Here is a 12,013-nt window from a genome sequence, read left to right on the forward strand (position 1 = left end):
AAGCAGTTTATGAACAGCAATAATTAGTCTTCAAGACAGAGGTTCATGAAGACAAGAGCAAAATGACCAGTGTTTCATGAATAGCCCAAACAGATTTGGAGGTATGTGGCACGTCCCAAGACACAGACGCACAGTATGTGGCTGGGGAGCCCAGTTATAGGTTGAAATGCTCCCTGGGGTAAGTTGACATCTCTGCCCCAAAAACAATAGCTTAATGGCTGTCTCTAGAGGAGGACAATGGACTTGGGGAGATGTTCTAAAGTAGACTAAAGGAGCAAAAGGAGCTTGATGACCCTTTGAGCACCAGATGAAAAAAAGCTACCAGGTTTGCTGAAAAGCTTGGGTGTTGCTTGGTTTGTTGTAGAAGTGATTCCATTTAATGGGAGTTGCTTGGTTTTAATAAATGTTTCATTTAATTTACAGTAAAAGATCAGATGGTGTGTAACAATACAAGACTGATTGGACAGCCTTACACAGAAATTTCCTTGTGCATTTTCTAATCCATAGATGAAGACAGCCAATAAAAGATGGTTATCTCAAAAAAGGTGTAAAGGCGTGGGGAGTAGGCAGCTGTGCCAGGAAAAGGCTATCAACATTCCAATCAATCTGTGGACAGATGAAGGCCCACATCTCAAAGCATGCTGTGAAGCCCATGGGTGTGATCACTGGGGGAAACCACATGTTAAGCTGTTGCTGTTCCTTAATAAAAGGCTCAGGTGGCTTTTAGTCATTAAGAGAAACTGAGGCAAACGGCTAGCATGGCAACTTGTCTGCGTTACCCGGGCAAGGTGGTGATTGTGACTGGTGGCACCAGCGGCATCGGCCTGGCCACTGTGACAGAATTTGGTGAGCATGGAGAGAACTGGGTCGGGATGGAGGAGTGGGCAATTTCTGCCACCAGGTGCTAGGGTCAAGCCAGCCACAAAGACGGGGAAGGCTTGCTCCCTAAATATCCAATCTGGCATGGAGAGAAATTGGGAGGGAGGGAAATGTGCTATTTCGATCCTGAGAGGCACCTGTGTCTGTCCTGTGAGCACAAAAATGACTCATTTGGGACCTTGGCATAAGGCCTTGTGGAGTAGAGACTATTTGTTCACCTTTGATATACTTGATGTAAAAGCTGTAATTTGCTTTTAATGTGTTGCTGAAGTGATTTGTTGCATTGAAAACAAGTAACAGGTTCAAATTCTAGGAAGGACAGGGGGGAGACTGGAGGTGGCATGGTTTCTGTTTTAATAGCAGGTGAAGCTACACCTCCTGAATATCAACCTCTAGTAATCCCAGCCTGCCAGAATGCAAGGTGATAATCGTACTTCTGGATCACTTGTCTGACACTCGAACTGTGAGGCAGAGGCTGGAGAATTAGGTGCCCATGTTTTAGGAGTAGAGATGGACACGATCCGCGTTATGATCGAACCCCCCCCCCCCACGATAATGGCGATCGCGCGATCGTGACCCAGCGGATCATGATCGTCCATGGCCAATGATCCAGTGATTGGGAAGGGCCTGGATCGGGACGATCGGGCTCAGATCAGGGATCCAGACTCTCAGGCACCAGCAATCTATTCCCCTGGCAACGGAGCCAGGGAAATGCCTGAGCCGTGTTTGCCCTCCTTCTGTCACCCTGGAAACCCGAATGGAAGCCCAGCTTTCCTTGATCAGCAGGGCTTCCTTCCAACCACGGAGCAGCAAAGCAGTCACCAGTTGGGAGAAGACACTCAGGGGAGGGAAGGGGTAGGGGGTGTTCTGTAGCCATGGGCACTCCAATCTCATCCCTGCAAACCCTGATAGGCAGCTCTGACGGCCAAACACAGACCTCCTGTGTTGCTGAATGGGACCCATGCTTATAAATAGCCGTGGTCTCCCAGGCTGGGTTTCACTTTCTGCGAGCAGTGGAGTGGGACAGAGCTCTTGCTTGCTACTTGCTAGCCTTTGGGGGGGGGAGAGAGAGAGAGAGAGAGAGAGAGAGAGAGAGAGAGAGAGTACAATTGTGCTTGGCTTTAGTGGATAGCTATTGGCCGCCATCACCCACCTTCCCACATAGCTGGGAATACCAGCGCGCCCCACTTTGACCTCCACGATCCACGATCCACGGATTGGGAACGGGAGATGATCGGTGTGGATCATTTATTTGGGATCGGCGGCAGTGCCAATCCATGATCAGCTGGATTGTTAATTTTTGGGGGGTCATGCCCATCTCTATTCAGGAGTAAGAGTGGCATTTTTTTCTGGCTGGGTCTGTGTTGGGGTAGGCTTGACCTGTTGAATGCCTGCTTCTGAGACTGCAATTAATGACAGCCAACAGGAGACCCAACCCCCAATTTTTTAGACGGTGCAGAAGAGGGTTCCCCTCTACCGAGGTACAGTTGAAAGAGATCTATTACCCTTATGCCCTCTTTGGCTGATGATTCAGCAAGGTGGTTTTTATTTCATACTAATAAAGTTTACTTTGCACTCTCAGCATTATTTTTTTTTGATAAAGGCAGTGGAGAGGTGACTTGACAGGTAACTCCAGCCTGTTTCAAGTCTCAAGGATTAGCCCCGGAGCATGTTCTTGCTGGCATGATTGGAAGAAGTCAGCTGACAGAACAGCGAGCAAATGGAATGCAGCCCACACAAGCAACAGGGCTTTAGGGAGGGCCTTCTCTGCACTTTATTGGAGACAGTCTGGTCATTTGTGGTGAGAAGTTTTGCCTGTGGAAGGTTGCCCTTCCTGAAACACTTTCATAGGCAAAGTGTTTGTGAGTTTCTTTGAAGACTTAAATGGTACAAAAAGCAGGAAGTGAGTTTTGTAAATGAACAAAGAAATCTAGTGATATACATCTCTATACATCTGTTTGCCAAGCGTCTAAGTTTTGTCTTGCATTCCTTTCTCCTCTTGCCCTTCAGTTCGCCAAGGTGCCAATGTGGTCTTCTGTTCACGAGCCTGTGGAGGTGAGTCAAGACTCAAGAACTGCTTTCTTTTCCTCCCATGACAGGTTCCCTTTATTCGCTTAAAAAAATGACACCGCTACAGTTAACTTTCTTGAGGCAGCCTACAAAGGGAAACTAATTAAAATCAGAAAGGCACACAGAACTGATAATTAAAAAACAATAAAACCCCAGCAAGGTCAGTACAAAAACATAAAATGAGTGATAGTTGCCTAAAATTATTTATTTAGCCAATTTTTATAGTTAAGTTAAGATCTCAGTTAAGATCTCAGGCAAGAAGCGGACTATAATAACAATATTCAAAATTCCTGGTTTAAAAGTCCAAGTAAAAAGAAATGTTTTTGGCCTGGTGAGGCTCAAGGGGAAAGGCATTCCTCAAGTCTGGTTGCTACCTGAAGCAAGGCTTCAGGAGAGGATCTTAACTGGAGGGGTGGGGCTGGACAATATGGGAGCATGCAGCTCTTCAAGGACCCTGGCTCCAAGCCATTTATGGTCTTCGAGGTAAGAAATGCCCCTCTGGTTTGATTGTGGCCAAGAACAGATAGGCAGCTAGTAGAGAACTCTGGGTACAGAAGTAAGATTATCCATGTACCCAGCCCCTTACTCTCTCCTGCTTCCAATATATATTAGCAATATAGGTTAGCAATATAAAAAAAACGAGGTTGAGGAAAGTAGTTACAGGGAGGAGAGGAAGCTGGAATGATAAGATTTTGGCCAAAGTGGGAACTCTCGTCTTCTCCTTCAAGCACTGCAAGAGAAAGAATACCAGTAAGAAATTTTTAACTTCTGTTCATCAAGGAGAGTATAACAAACACACCGAGAGGAATATGCAGATGATGTAAAGTAGGATTGTCAGTCATGTTCTAGCATCTGTATATCGATTGTCATTTGATTCATCCTTTTCCTCTGGTCCAATACGGAACAGGAAACAAACTGCTTCCCAAAGGAGCTTCCCCCTTCCAAACAGACAATATTTGTTTAATTTCACAGCACTTCTAGCCTGCCTTTCTCCAAAAAGAGAAAACAACTATGCAGGGGACAAATATTCTCAACACATTTAGCCAATATGCTTCATGTATTTTGAGTTTTGGCACAGTTGGAAAAACTGATCCAGGCATAAATCAAAGGCTATGTAAAAAAAGGGGGGGGGTTGAAGTTTTCCACTGGCAGCTGTTCTATTCTATCTCCTTGCAGCGGAAAGGGGACAAGAAATTCAGAGGGAGCTGCAGGTTTCTGGGTGCCCAGGCGAGGCGTTCTACCAAGTCTGTGATGTCCGCAATGAGGCAGACATTCAGGTAGCCTAAAACTGAGTAAATAGTGGCGCTTCCTTGGGGGTTCTTCAGCATTTCCCAGAAATATTCTTTCACGTCTGTACTGAAAACATTATCCTTATTCTAATTCTCAGTTGTCTGAATGGATTGTGACAGTGTTCTTCTGGGCCTTTTCTTTTTGATTTAGGCGCCTCTTTCATACATTCTGTCACCAGCTGGGTCACATCTCTCTCCTCTTCTGAAGGGCTTGCATGGGGTCCTACTTGATTCCTTCGTCAACTTGAAAATTCTTGTCCTCACTGTCATACATTATCCTTCCCTTGACTGGTGCAAGAGGTTTCTGGAGTCTGACAATGGGCAGGGCTCATTGCCTCCTGGACTGTGGGCCAGGTCAGGTTGGAGGCAGGTCACACAGTTGAGAGTTCCTCACCAACCAAATTCCTGAGCACCTTCACCCCAAGATGCAGCTGGCATTGTCCCCCACCATACATATGTACCCTCTTCTTTGGTCACTCCCAGTCTCCTCCACCTATGACCATTCACCTGGCTGATGGAGGGGGAAACCGCAGGGAATAAGTCCAGGATCTCCAGAGTGCTTCCTTTTTGTGCCTGGAATGATATCACTCCTAGTGCAACAAGGAAGAGCTCTGGAGCACTCACTTTCTTTGCGCTCACAAAAGCCATGTTCTCCCTGAGTGCCTCCCAGTGATCCCCTGTCCCCAAGTTGGGTTCCAGGAGAATCTGACAATCCTATTGGTTGCTCCTCTCTTCCTGTTTTCTACTCTTTCTTCTCTGTCTCTCAGGCTTCAAATACAGTTGGCCAAGGTTAGTACTAATAGTTTTTGGCTCCTGCATCGCAAGACTCTCAGTTCTACTGTTATCTTTGCCCTGATCTCTCTGTATCTTCTTTTCCTGCAGAGGCTGATTTTGGTAACTATACAGCGTTATGGATGCCTGGACTGCCTGGTAAACAATGTTGGAGATGGTGAGTGATTTTCAAACTGTTGGTCTCAGAGAAGAATTAGGAGCGGACACACCAGGGTGTGAGTGTGTTCTTTGATGATTCCAAAGCCAGCACTGACTTTAAAAAAGGGTTCGAGACATAGTAGTTGGAAGTCTTTTGTGCAAAGAGGAAGAGAAGAAGATCCTGCAGGGGGCTTCAAGCTCTATTAGACTGGACATTAGGGGAGTACCTTCTTTCTAAAGGGTTTTTTTCCTTGTCTGTCTTCAGAATTATATTTTTTAGGCAGAAAGCTTTCGTTCTTCTCTTTGTAACCACTTTTTAAATACCCTATCCATTTTATTAATTTTCTATTCAGCCTACGAATAGAACGAATAAAGTTTTTGTTCCTCTTCATTGGTTCAGTGTCCTGGCCACGGCATAGGCATTCTGCCAATAGCAATGACTTAGCAGGTGGCTGGGTACAAAGAGACTAAAGAAATCACCGTTTCCTATTGTTACGAATTATTCCTATAAAGCTCTTGGAACTCCCTTCCCTGAGGCCCCTTGTCTCCTACACTCATCCTTTCTAAAGAAAATAGTATCTTCTTTTAAAGAACAATTCACTTATGGATGTTGCTCTTCCAGAATGTAGTGATGGCCATTAGTGCAATTGGAGAATTAGACTGATTCATGGAGGACGGGCCCATCAGTGCAGATTAGCCATGATGATGCAACGAAATCTCCATATTTCTTTTTTAAAAAGGATTACTTCCCAAACAAACAAAGAAAAAAACAAACATGAAAACCATCAACATATTCTACAGCTGGGGGTCTCTTCTCTTGCTCTTTCTGGACCTTGCCTCTGTGAAACTTACCTCTCTTTTATATCCACTTGATCCTCTTCCAAACAGTTGAAATTGGAACGATAGATGATGTGACTGCTGAAGACTTCCGCAACATGATGGAAGTCAATGTTGTGAGCTGTTTGTTAACATCAAAGGTGAGCAATTCTAATCTATAAGTAGTTTTTGTCTTCCCTGGGGGCAGCTGGCTTAACCTGGGGGCATACATATAAAAAAGGGAACTAGAGAAATCCCTGAAATGGTATACCTATTAGTGGTGCAATGCTTTACCTGCTTCTGTCAATCCTCTAGTGCCCAAATCAGAATAACAAGAGTAGGATCATGGCTCTAGAACTAGGGACTTGCTATGCACCCTAAACATTTACCCTCACCATCTTCAGTTGCAAGAATGTTCACTAGCTGTGCTGGAAAGGCTTTCCCAATCAGCACTGTAATGATTTCAAGTAAAGGTGTGCATGTGTCTTTAAATGCTTGGTGAGATAGGTGAAGAGTGGGGGTGAAAGAGAGGGATGAGTGAGTGATATGATTGGTTGATGACTGAGAGTGTGGGCGGAGTGAATGCAGTTTGAGACTGACAGGGCAGAGAGAAAAGTTTCAGTCAGAAGAAAGCAGGCTAGCTGTGTGCTGCCTGAGTATATTGAAGTATTTATGAGAGAAATATAACCTGTGTGGAACCTGAACTGAGCATGTTTGTGAAAGGACACTGAGGGCCAAGCTACACATGACGAATGACACTTGAACAGCAAGTGGATTGAGTGGAGGGCAAGTGAACAGGGAGAAATACACTTGCTGTTCAAGTGTCATTTGTCATGTGTAGCTTGGCCCTCAGTCAGGGAAAGAGAGGCCAGCTGTGTGCTACCTGAGCAGGTTTAATATTTCTGTGAATGAGAGTCAGAGAAAGAGAGGCTAGCTGGGTGCTGCCTGAGTTGTTTTAAGCATTTCTGTGAGAGAAATATTGAGTTACAGAAAGAGGCTAACTGTGTGTGAAGCCTTAGAAGAGATCTGCGTGAATGAGTTTATAGGAAGTAACTTTAATAACCAAGAACTACATTTATGAAACCGATACGCTTCTTGACTAAATAAAAGTTTATTTTGTTTTGTTATATCCCAGAGTAGCTGTCATTGCTATATCCCATTCCTATTCTCAGGGCCACATAGAACCACGAAGGAGCCTGACGCTTAGGAACGTTACCAAAGGGAAAATTTAAATAAAATATCTTGGAATAATATATTCCTGGTGGCAGCAAACTACCCAGAGGGTGTAAGGGAAAGATTAAAGGCAAAATCTACCCCAAAGAAAGTAAAGGTCATAACAAGCACTTTTAAAGTAGGAGGATTAATGGTCTGACTCCAATATATGACATCTTTGTGAGTTTCTATTTGGGGATCAGGCATACTGTTTCTTCTCATATTTTGTGTACAGTACGCACTGCCCTACTTACGGGAAAGAAGAGGAAACATCATCAACATTGCCAGTCTTATCGGTGTTCTCGGAGCAATGAATCTTGTGTCATATTCAGCAAGCAAGGTAATCCTCCTGACTAGACATGGGCATGAACGGGGGGGGGGGATTCCGAACACCCTGTTTGTTGTTCGTTGCCATCCACAAACAACGAACAGAACCAAACATGTCCCCTTAACGAATATGTTCGGTGTTCATGGCCCTTTAAAGTTCCCTTGAAACTATCAGCTGGCAGGTGGCAGGGGGGGATTCCCCCTTGCCACCTGCCAGCTGATAGTTTCAAGGGCCCTTTCCTGCCACGTGCAAGGGGAAGGGTCCTTTAAACACCCCACAACCCCAGCCTCTACCCCCCTGCCCCACCCCAGCGCCACCAGGCTGCTGCTGCCGGTTGCGAGAGGGATGGAGAGATTCTCTCCATCCCTCTGACAGTGGGCAGAGCTGGTGCCACCACCAGGCCACTTCTGCCCACTGTCAGAGGGATGAAGAGAGACTCCCCAGAGACAATGCCACCACAGGGCCGCTTCTGGCTGCTGTCAGAGGGACAAGGAGAGACTCCCCTGGTGCCTCTGACAGCAAGCAGAGCTGTGGCACAGTGGCACAGTGGCACAGTGCCACTTCTGCCTGCTGTCAGAGAGATGAGGAGGATCTCCTCGTCCCTCTGACAGTGGGCAGAGCTGGCGCTGCAGGGCTGCTCCTTCCCAGTGCCAGCAGGACAGAGAGATTCTCTCCATCCCTCTCGCACTGGGAGAGCCAGCACCGCCCCCTTTGCTGTCATTTTCTCTTCACAGTGGCAAAAACTGTACTGCCTGTTGGAAGCCACTTTTAGGGGTTACAAAATGTACCTTCACAATGTCCAATACCCACCAAATTTGCAGGGGACACAGTCCTCACTGTCCTCTGAAGACTCCCCAAATTTCAGAGAGATTGCAGCCCAGGAAAGATATGATCCATGGGTTCCCCCCTTTACTGTCTATTTCTCTTCTGAGTGGAAAAAACTGGACTGTCTGCTGGAAGCTGAAGGGTTAAAGCCAGAAGGAAAGCCAGAAGGAGTTCAGACAGAGTTCAGTCCTTGCCATTGCCAGGGGAATTGATTGAAGGTGCCTGAGTGTCTGGCTTCCCAAACAGCAGCCGAACTGTTCGTTTGGAATGAGGACTCACGAATGGCCCGTTTGTGAACAGACAAATGGGCTGTTCATGGGGTTTTTTTGTTCGTATTGCTGTTCGTGCCTATGTCTAATCCTGACTCAAGGATGTTTTTGAATATTTCAGATCTTGTGCCTTTATTAGCAGCTTGATTGGCAGATGAATGTTCTCACAGCATGGAGATAGATATTATCATGGTCTTTGAAAAGCTCCACCTGCTGGCTTTTCTAAATTAGTTGTTATGAAAGTCAGCAGAGGAAGCCAGGTTCAGATTTTTCAAGTCAGTTGGTGATTCTCATACAAGAGGCTAAATGCACTCTCGAAACAGTAAAGGTTTTATGGAATATACATTTGCCTTGTTTTCATTAACAGGATGAGAAAAGCTCAATTATACCTCAAAAGTGAAAACATCCTATGTCTTTCACACTTACCTGCGAACTCCAAGTTGGGTTGCTAAGCATTTGAGAAAAAAATGACATATCTCTTTTAACATACACTTAATAAGAGTGTCATTTACAAAGTGATGTCATTTACATCCATACTATGAAAAGTTTCATCCCTGAAGTAAGTCAGATCCCACCCCTTTTAACTTGTCCAGATAGAACAAAACTTTGTGGGGACGCTGAAAGTCAATGCTGACAGATGAAGAGGTCTGGCCCTATACCCTGGATCGTCTCCTTACTAGGGTGCCAACAGGCCATGAGAAAAGTGTCCTGTCCCAAAAGAAGATTGGTAGCTACTTGGATTGCAGACATTATCAAAAAAACTTCTTTGTGCTCATCAGACTGTAGTCAAAGGCATAAAAGGCCAAGCCATTTTTGCTCAGTTAACAACCTTACTTTTGCCTTATCTTGCAGGGTGCTGTGATCGCAATGACCAAAGCCCTGGCAATAGACGAGAGCAAATACGGAGTGCGAGTCAACTGGTAAAAATAATTATCCATACACGATCCTTGTTAGTGCACATTGTGATGTAGAGAGGAATATCAGGAAAGAAAGACAGGTCCTCCATATCCCAATGCCAGAAGCTTAAGAGTGAGGTTTTTTACTGAGAGAGAGAGAGAGAGAATACAAGGAGAAGATAAGGAATGGGAATTGGCAATCTCTTAAGTTTAATATCTGGACAATTTGGATCAATTTCTGGAAAAGGTATAATTAGTACAAAGTCCCCACATTTCTCTTTCAAATATTGTTCTTCATGAAAGAGAAACACAAGGAATAGATTTGGCACAAAATATGATAACTTCTACAATTACAACTTAAGAAATTAATTCCATTGTTTTCAAACCTGGTTTTCCTTAAAACTGTGTTTAGGAAGATTCTCTAAAGATGAGTGTTCATATCAGTCCATGTGATACCACCAAAGCACCAAAACTACTGCACCAACAGATAGAGAATGTGGGAGGTTGTCTTCCTACTAAACGGGTCTCTCCCAGGTGTGCAGGAAAGTACAGCTTTGTAAATCAACTAAAAGAAAAAGAAGAAACTGGGGGGTGAAGGGTGGGATTCAAGCTTCAGTGACATCCAAATCTGCTCCATGAAGCCCAGAATGTAAAAAGTAGCTGACAGTCAAATGAGAAAAAATAGCAGGGGGTGAAATCAACCTGCCTCGGAGCTTCCAGAATCCCGGAGGAGGAGATTTGGTGAAGCTGATAACAGCCCTCCAGTGATTTCTTGCACACCTGCACATCCATATCTTTTAAATAATTGATTTAAGTTACTGCTATCACTTTTTCTTGTGCTATAATTCCGCATGGACAGAGATTGCAGATGCTGTGTTTCCTTCTGTATTTTCCTGGGATGTATAAAGGAAGAATCATGCATAGGATTGTAGGGTGTGAATCACTCCATATAGTGTGTTAAACTGTAAGATGGAACTTAATGTCTTTCTAGAAATATGGAAGATACTTCTTCAAAATTCATTCATTTGGAAATATGTTTCTTAATATTTCATGATGCACCTGCCGTTCTTTTTTAATTTTGAGCATTTTGAATTCTAGCCTTTCACCAGGTAATATCTGTTCTCCTTTGTGGGAAAAGTATGCAAGTCAGAACCCGGATCCAGAGGAAACAATTGAAAGATCCAAATATCGTCAGGCAAGTGTGTTGCAGGAAAACAGGGGCAATGGGGCTGCCCATTCTGCCATCCTTAGGGTGGGCGCAAATTTGTTTATACAGAGTAAGGGATGTAGTAAACAATTTGTATATTCTTTTGTTTCTCTTGACACAACCATATACTACACCATATATTGCAACCTCCCTAGACCTCAATTATACAGGCATCTTATGCGTTCTAAAAACAATTCATTAAAGTGTCCCGTGCTCAAAGTGCTATCATGGATGTTATTAAAGTGCAATTGCTTTTGGCATCTTATGACACTATTTCTCATATAGAACTCGATTTGCCTTGCATACAGGTACAATACAGGTACAGTATAAGGGTAATTCCAGACACTGTGAATGTCACAGTTCAAAAGGACCTATAATCATAGGTTCACGTAGTTGGTTCTGTGACTGCATTCTCTAACGGACGGTCCAGATCCTTGTAAGGTCCGTTTCCAAGCTTCTTTCTCAAAGAGCACAGATGTCAAAGATTCATCATAGTTAACCTTCCATATCCCTCTTTGATTTGTCAATTACTTCCATGGCCTCTACCCGGATGCCCCAGAATCGGCCAATCTCAAAAGCTAAGCTGGGAAAGTTCTGGCTTATACTATGATGGGAAATCACCAAGTAAATCTAGAGTTTATCACTCTGAACATCTCTTTCCTTGAAAACCCTGCAAGGTCACCATAAGTCAGTTGTGGCTTGATAGCAAAAAAAAAAGTTCTACCACATGTAAGATGGTAATAATAGGGAGGGCTGTGAATATACTGGGTGAAAAAAAATGAAAGTCAAAATTTGGCACTATGGAAAGCTGAATACTTTTGTTAATAAATCCTGGCCTGCTGAGATTCAGCTCATGATCTAATCTCACATTTGATGAGTAATGAATTCGGTCTTTCTCTTCTTTTGCACTTATAGCTTCTGGGACGTTTTGGGACCCCTGAAGAGGCAGCCTTGGGCGTCCTGTATCTTGCTGCTGATGGAACTTTCTGTACTGGTTTCAACCTTGTGATCAGTGGTGGAGCGGAAGTTGGCTTTGGGACAAAGAAAGTGGTGGATCCTCAGCCTAGCAAAAGTGTGCGGGGGAGCTCTTAGGACTCCTCTGGGAAGTTTTACAGTTGTAAAGAGGGTGAGGATAAGAGCTAACAGTCCAGCAGTCATTTATTCAAAGTCATCCATCGAGGAAGAATTGCTCCAAAAAGGTGTTACATCATGACGCTAAAGCAAAAGAGGGTAAAAAGTGAGAGACTTGAGAGTGTGGTGTAGAGGTTGGTGTCGGCCTAGGAAGGTCCTGA

The 12,013-nt window shown here is 44.3% G+C and overlaps 1 protein-coding gene across 1 annotated transcript; it reads left to right on the forward strand.

Annotated features, from left to right (window-relative positions):
• Nucleotides 1–758: 758 nt before the first annotated feature.
• LOC129339516 (17-beta-hydroxysteroid dehydrogenase 14-like) lies at nt 759–11,813 on the forward strand. The gene is made up of 9 exons (XM_054994097.1): nt 759–846; nt 2,890–2,934; nt 4,126–4,226; nt 5,121–5,187; nt 6,057–6,145; nt 7,432–7,536; nt 9,471–9,538; nt 10,613–10,709; nt 11,637–11,813. Exons 1-9 carry the CDS (start codon nt 759–761, stop codon nt 11,811–11,813), a joined length of 837 nt encoding a protein of 278 aa, XP_054850072.1.
• The last annotated feature ends 200 nt before the right edge of the window (nt 11,814–12,013 follow it).

Source organism: Eublepharis macularius, chromosome 12 (genome assembly GCF_028583425.1).
Source record: "Eublepharis macularius isolate TG4126 chromosome 12, MPM_Emac_v1.0, whole genome shotgun sequence".
NCBI classification, from domain to species: Eukaryota; Metazoa; Chordata; class Lepidosauria; order Squamata; family Eublepharidae; genus Eublepharis; species Eublepharis macularius.

What these genes read in the sequence shown, in the direction of transcription:
- LOC129339516 (XM_054994097.1), top strand. Translation starts at nt 759, where the DNA reads ATGGCAACTTGTCTGCGTTACCCGGGCAAGGTGGTGATTGTGACTGGT. An exon ending in GGCCACTGTGACAGAATTTG is followed by an intron (nt 847 to 2,889) that starts GTGAGCATGGAG and finishes CTTGCCCTTCAG; the next exon opens with TTCGCCAAGGTGCCAATGTG. An exon ending in GGTAAACAATGTTGGAGATG is followed by an intron (nt 5,188 to 6,056) that starts GTGAGTGATTTT and finishes TCTTCCAAACAG; the next exon opens with TTGAAATTGGAACGATAGAT.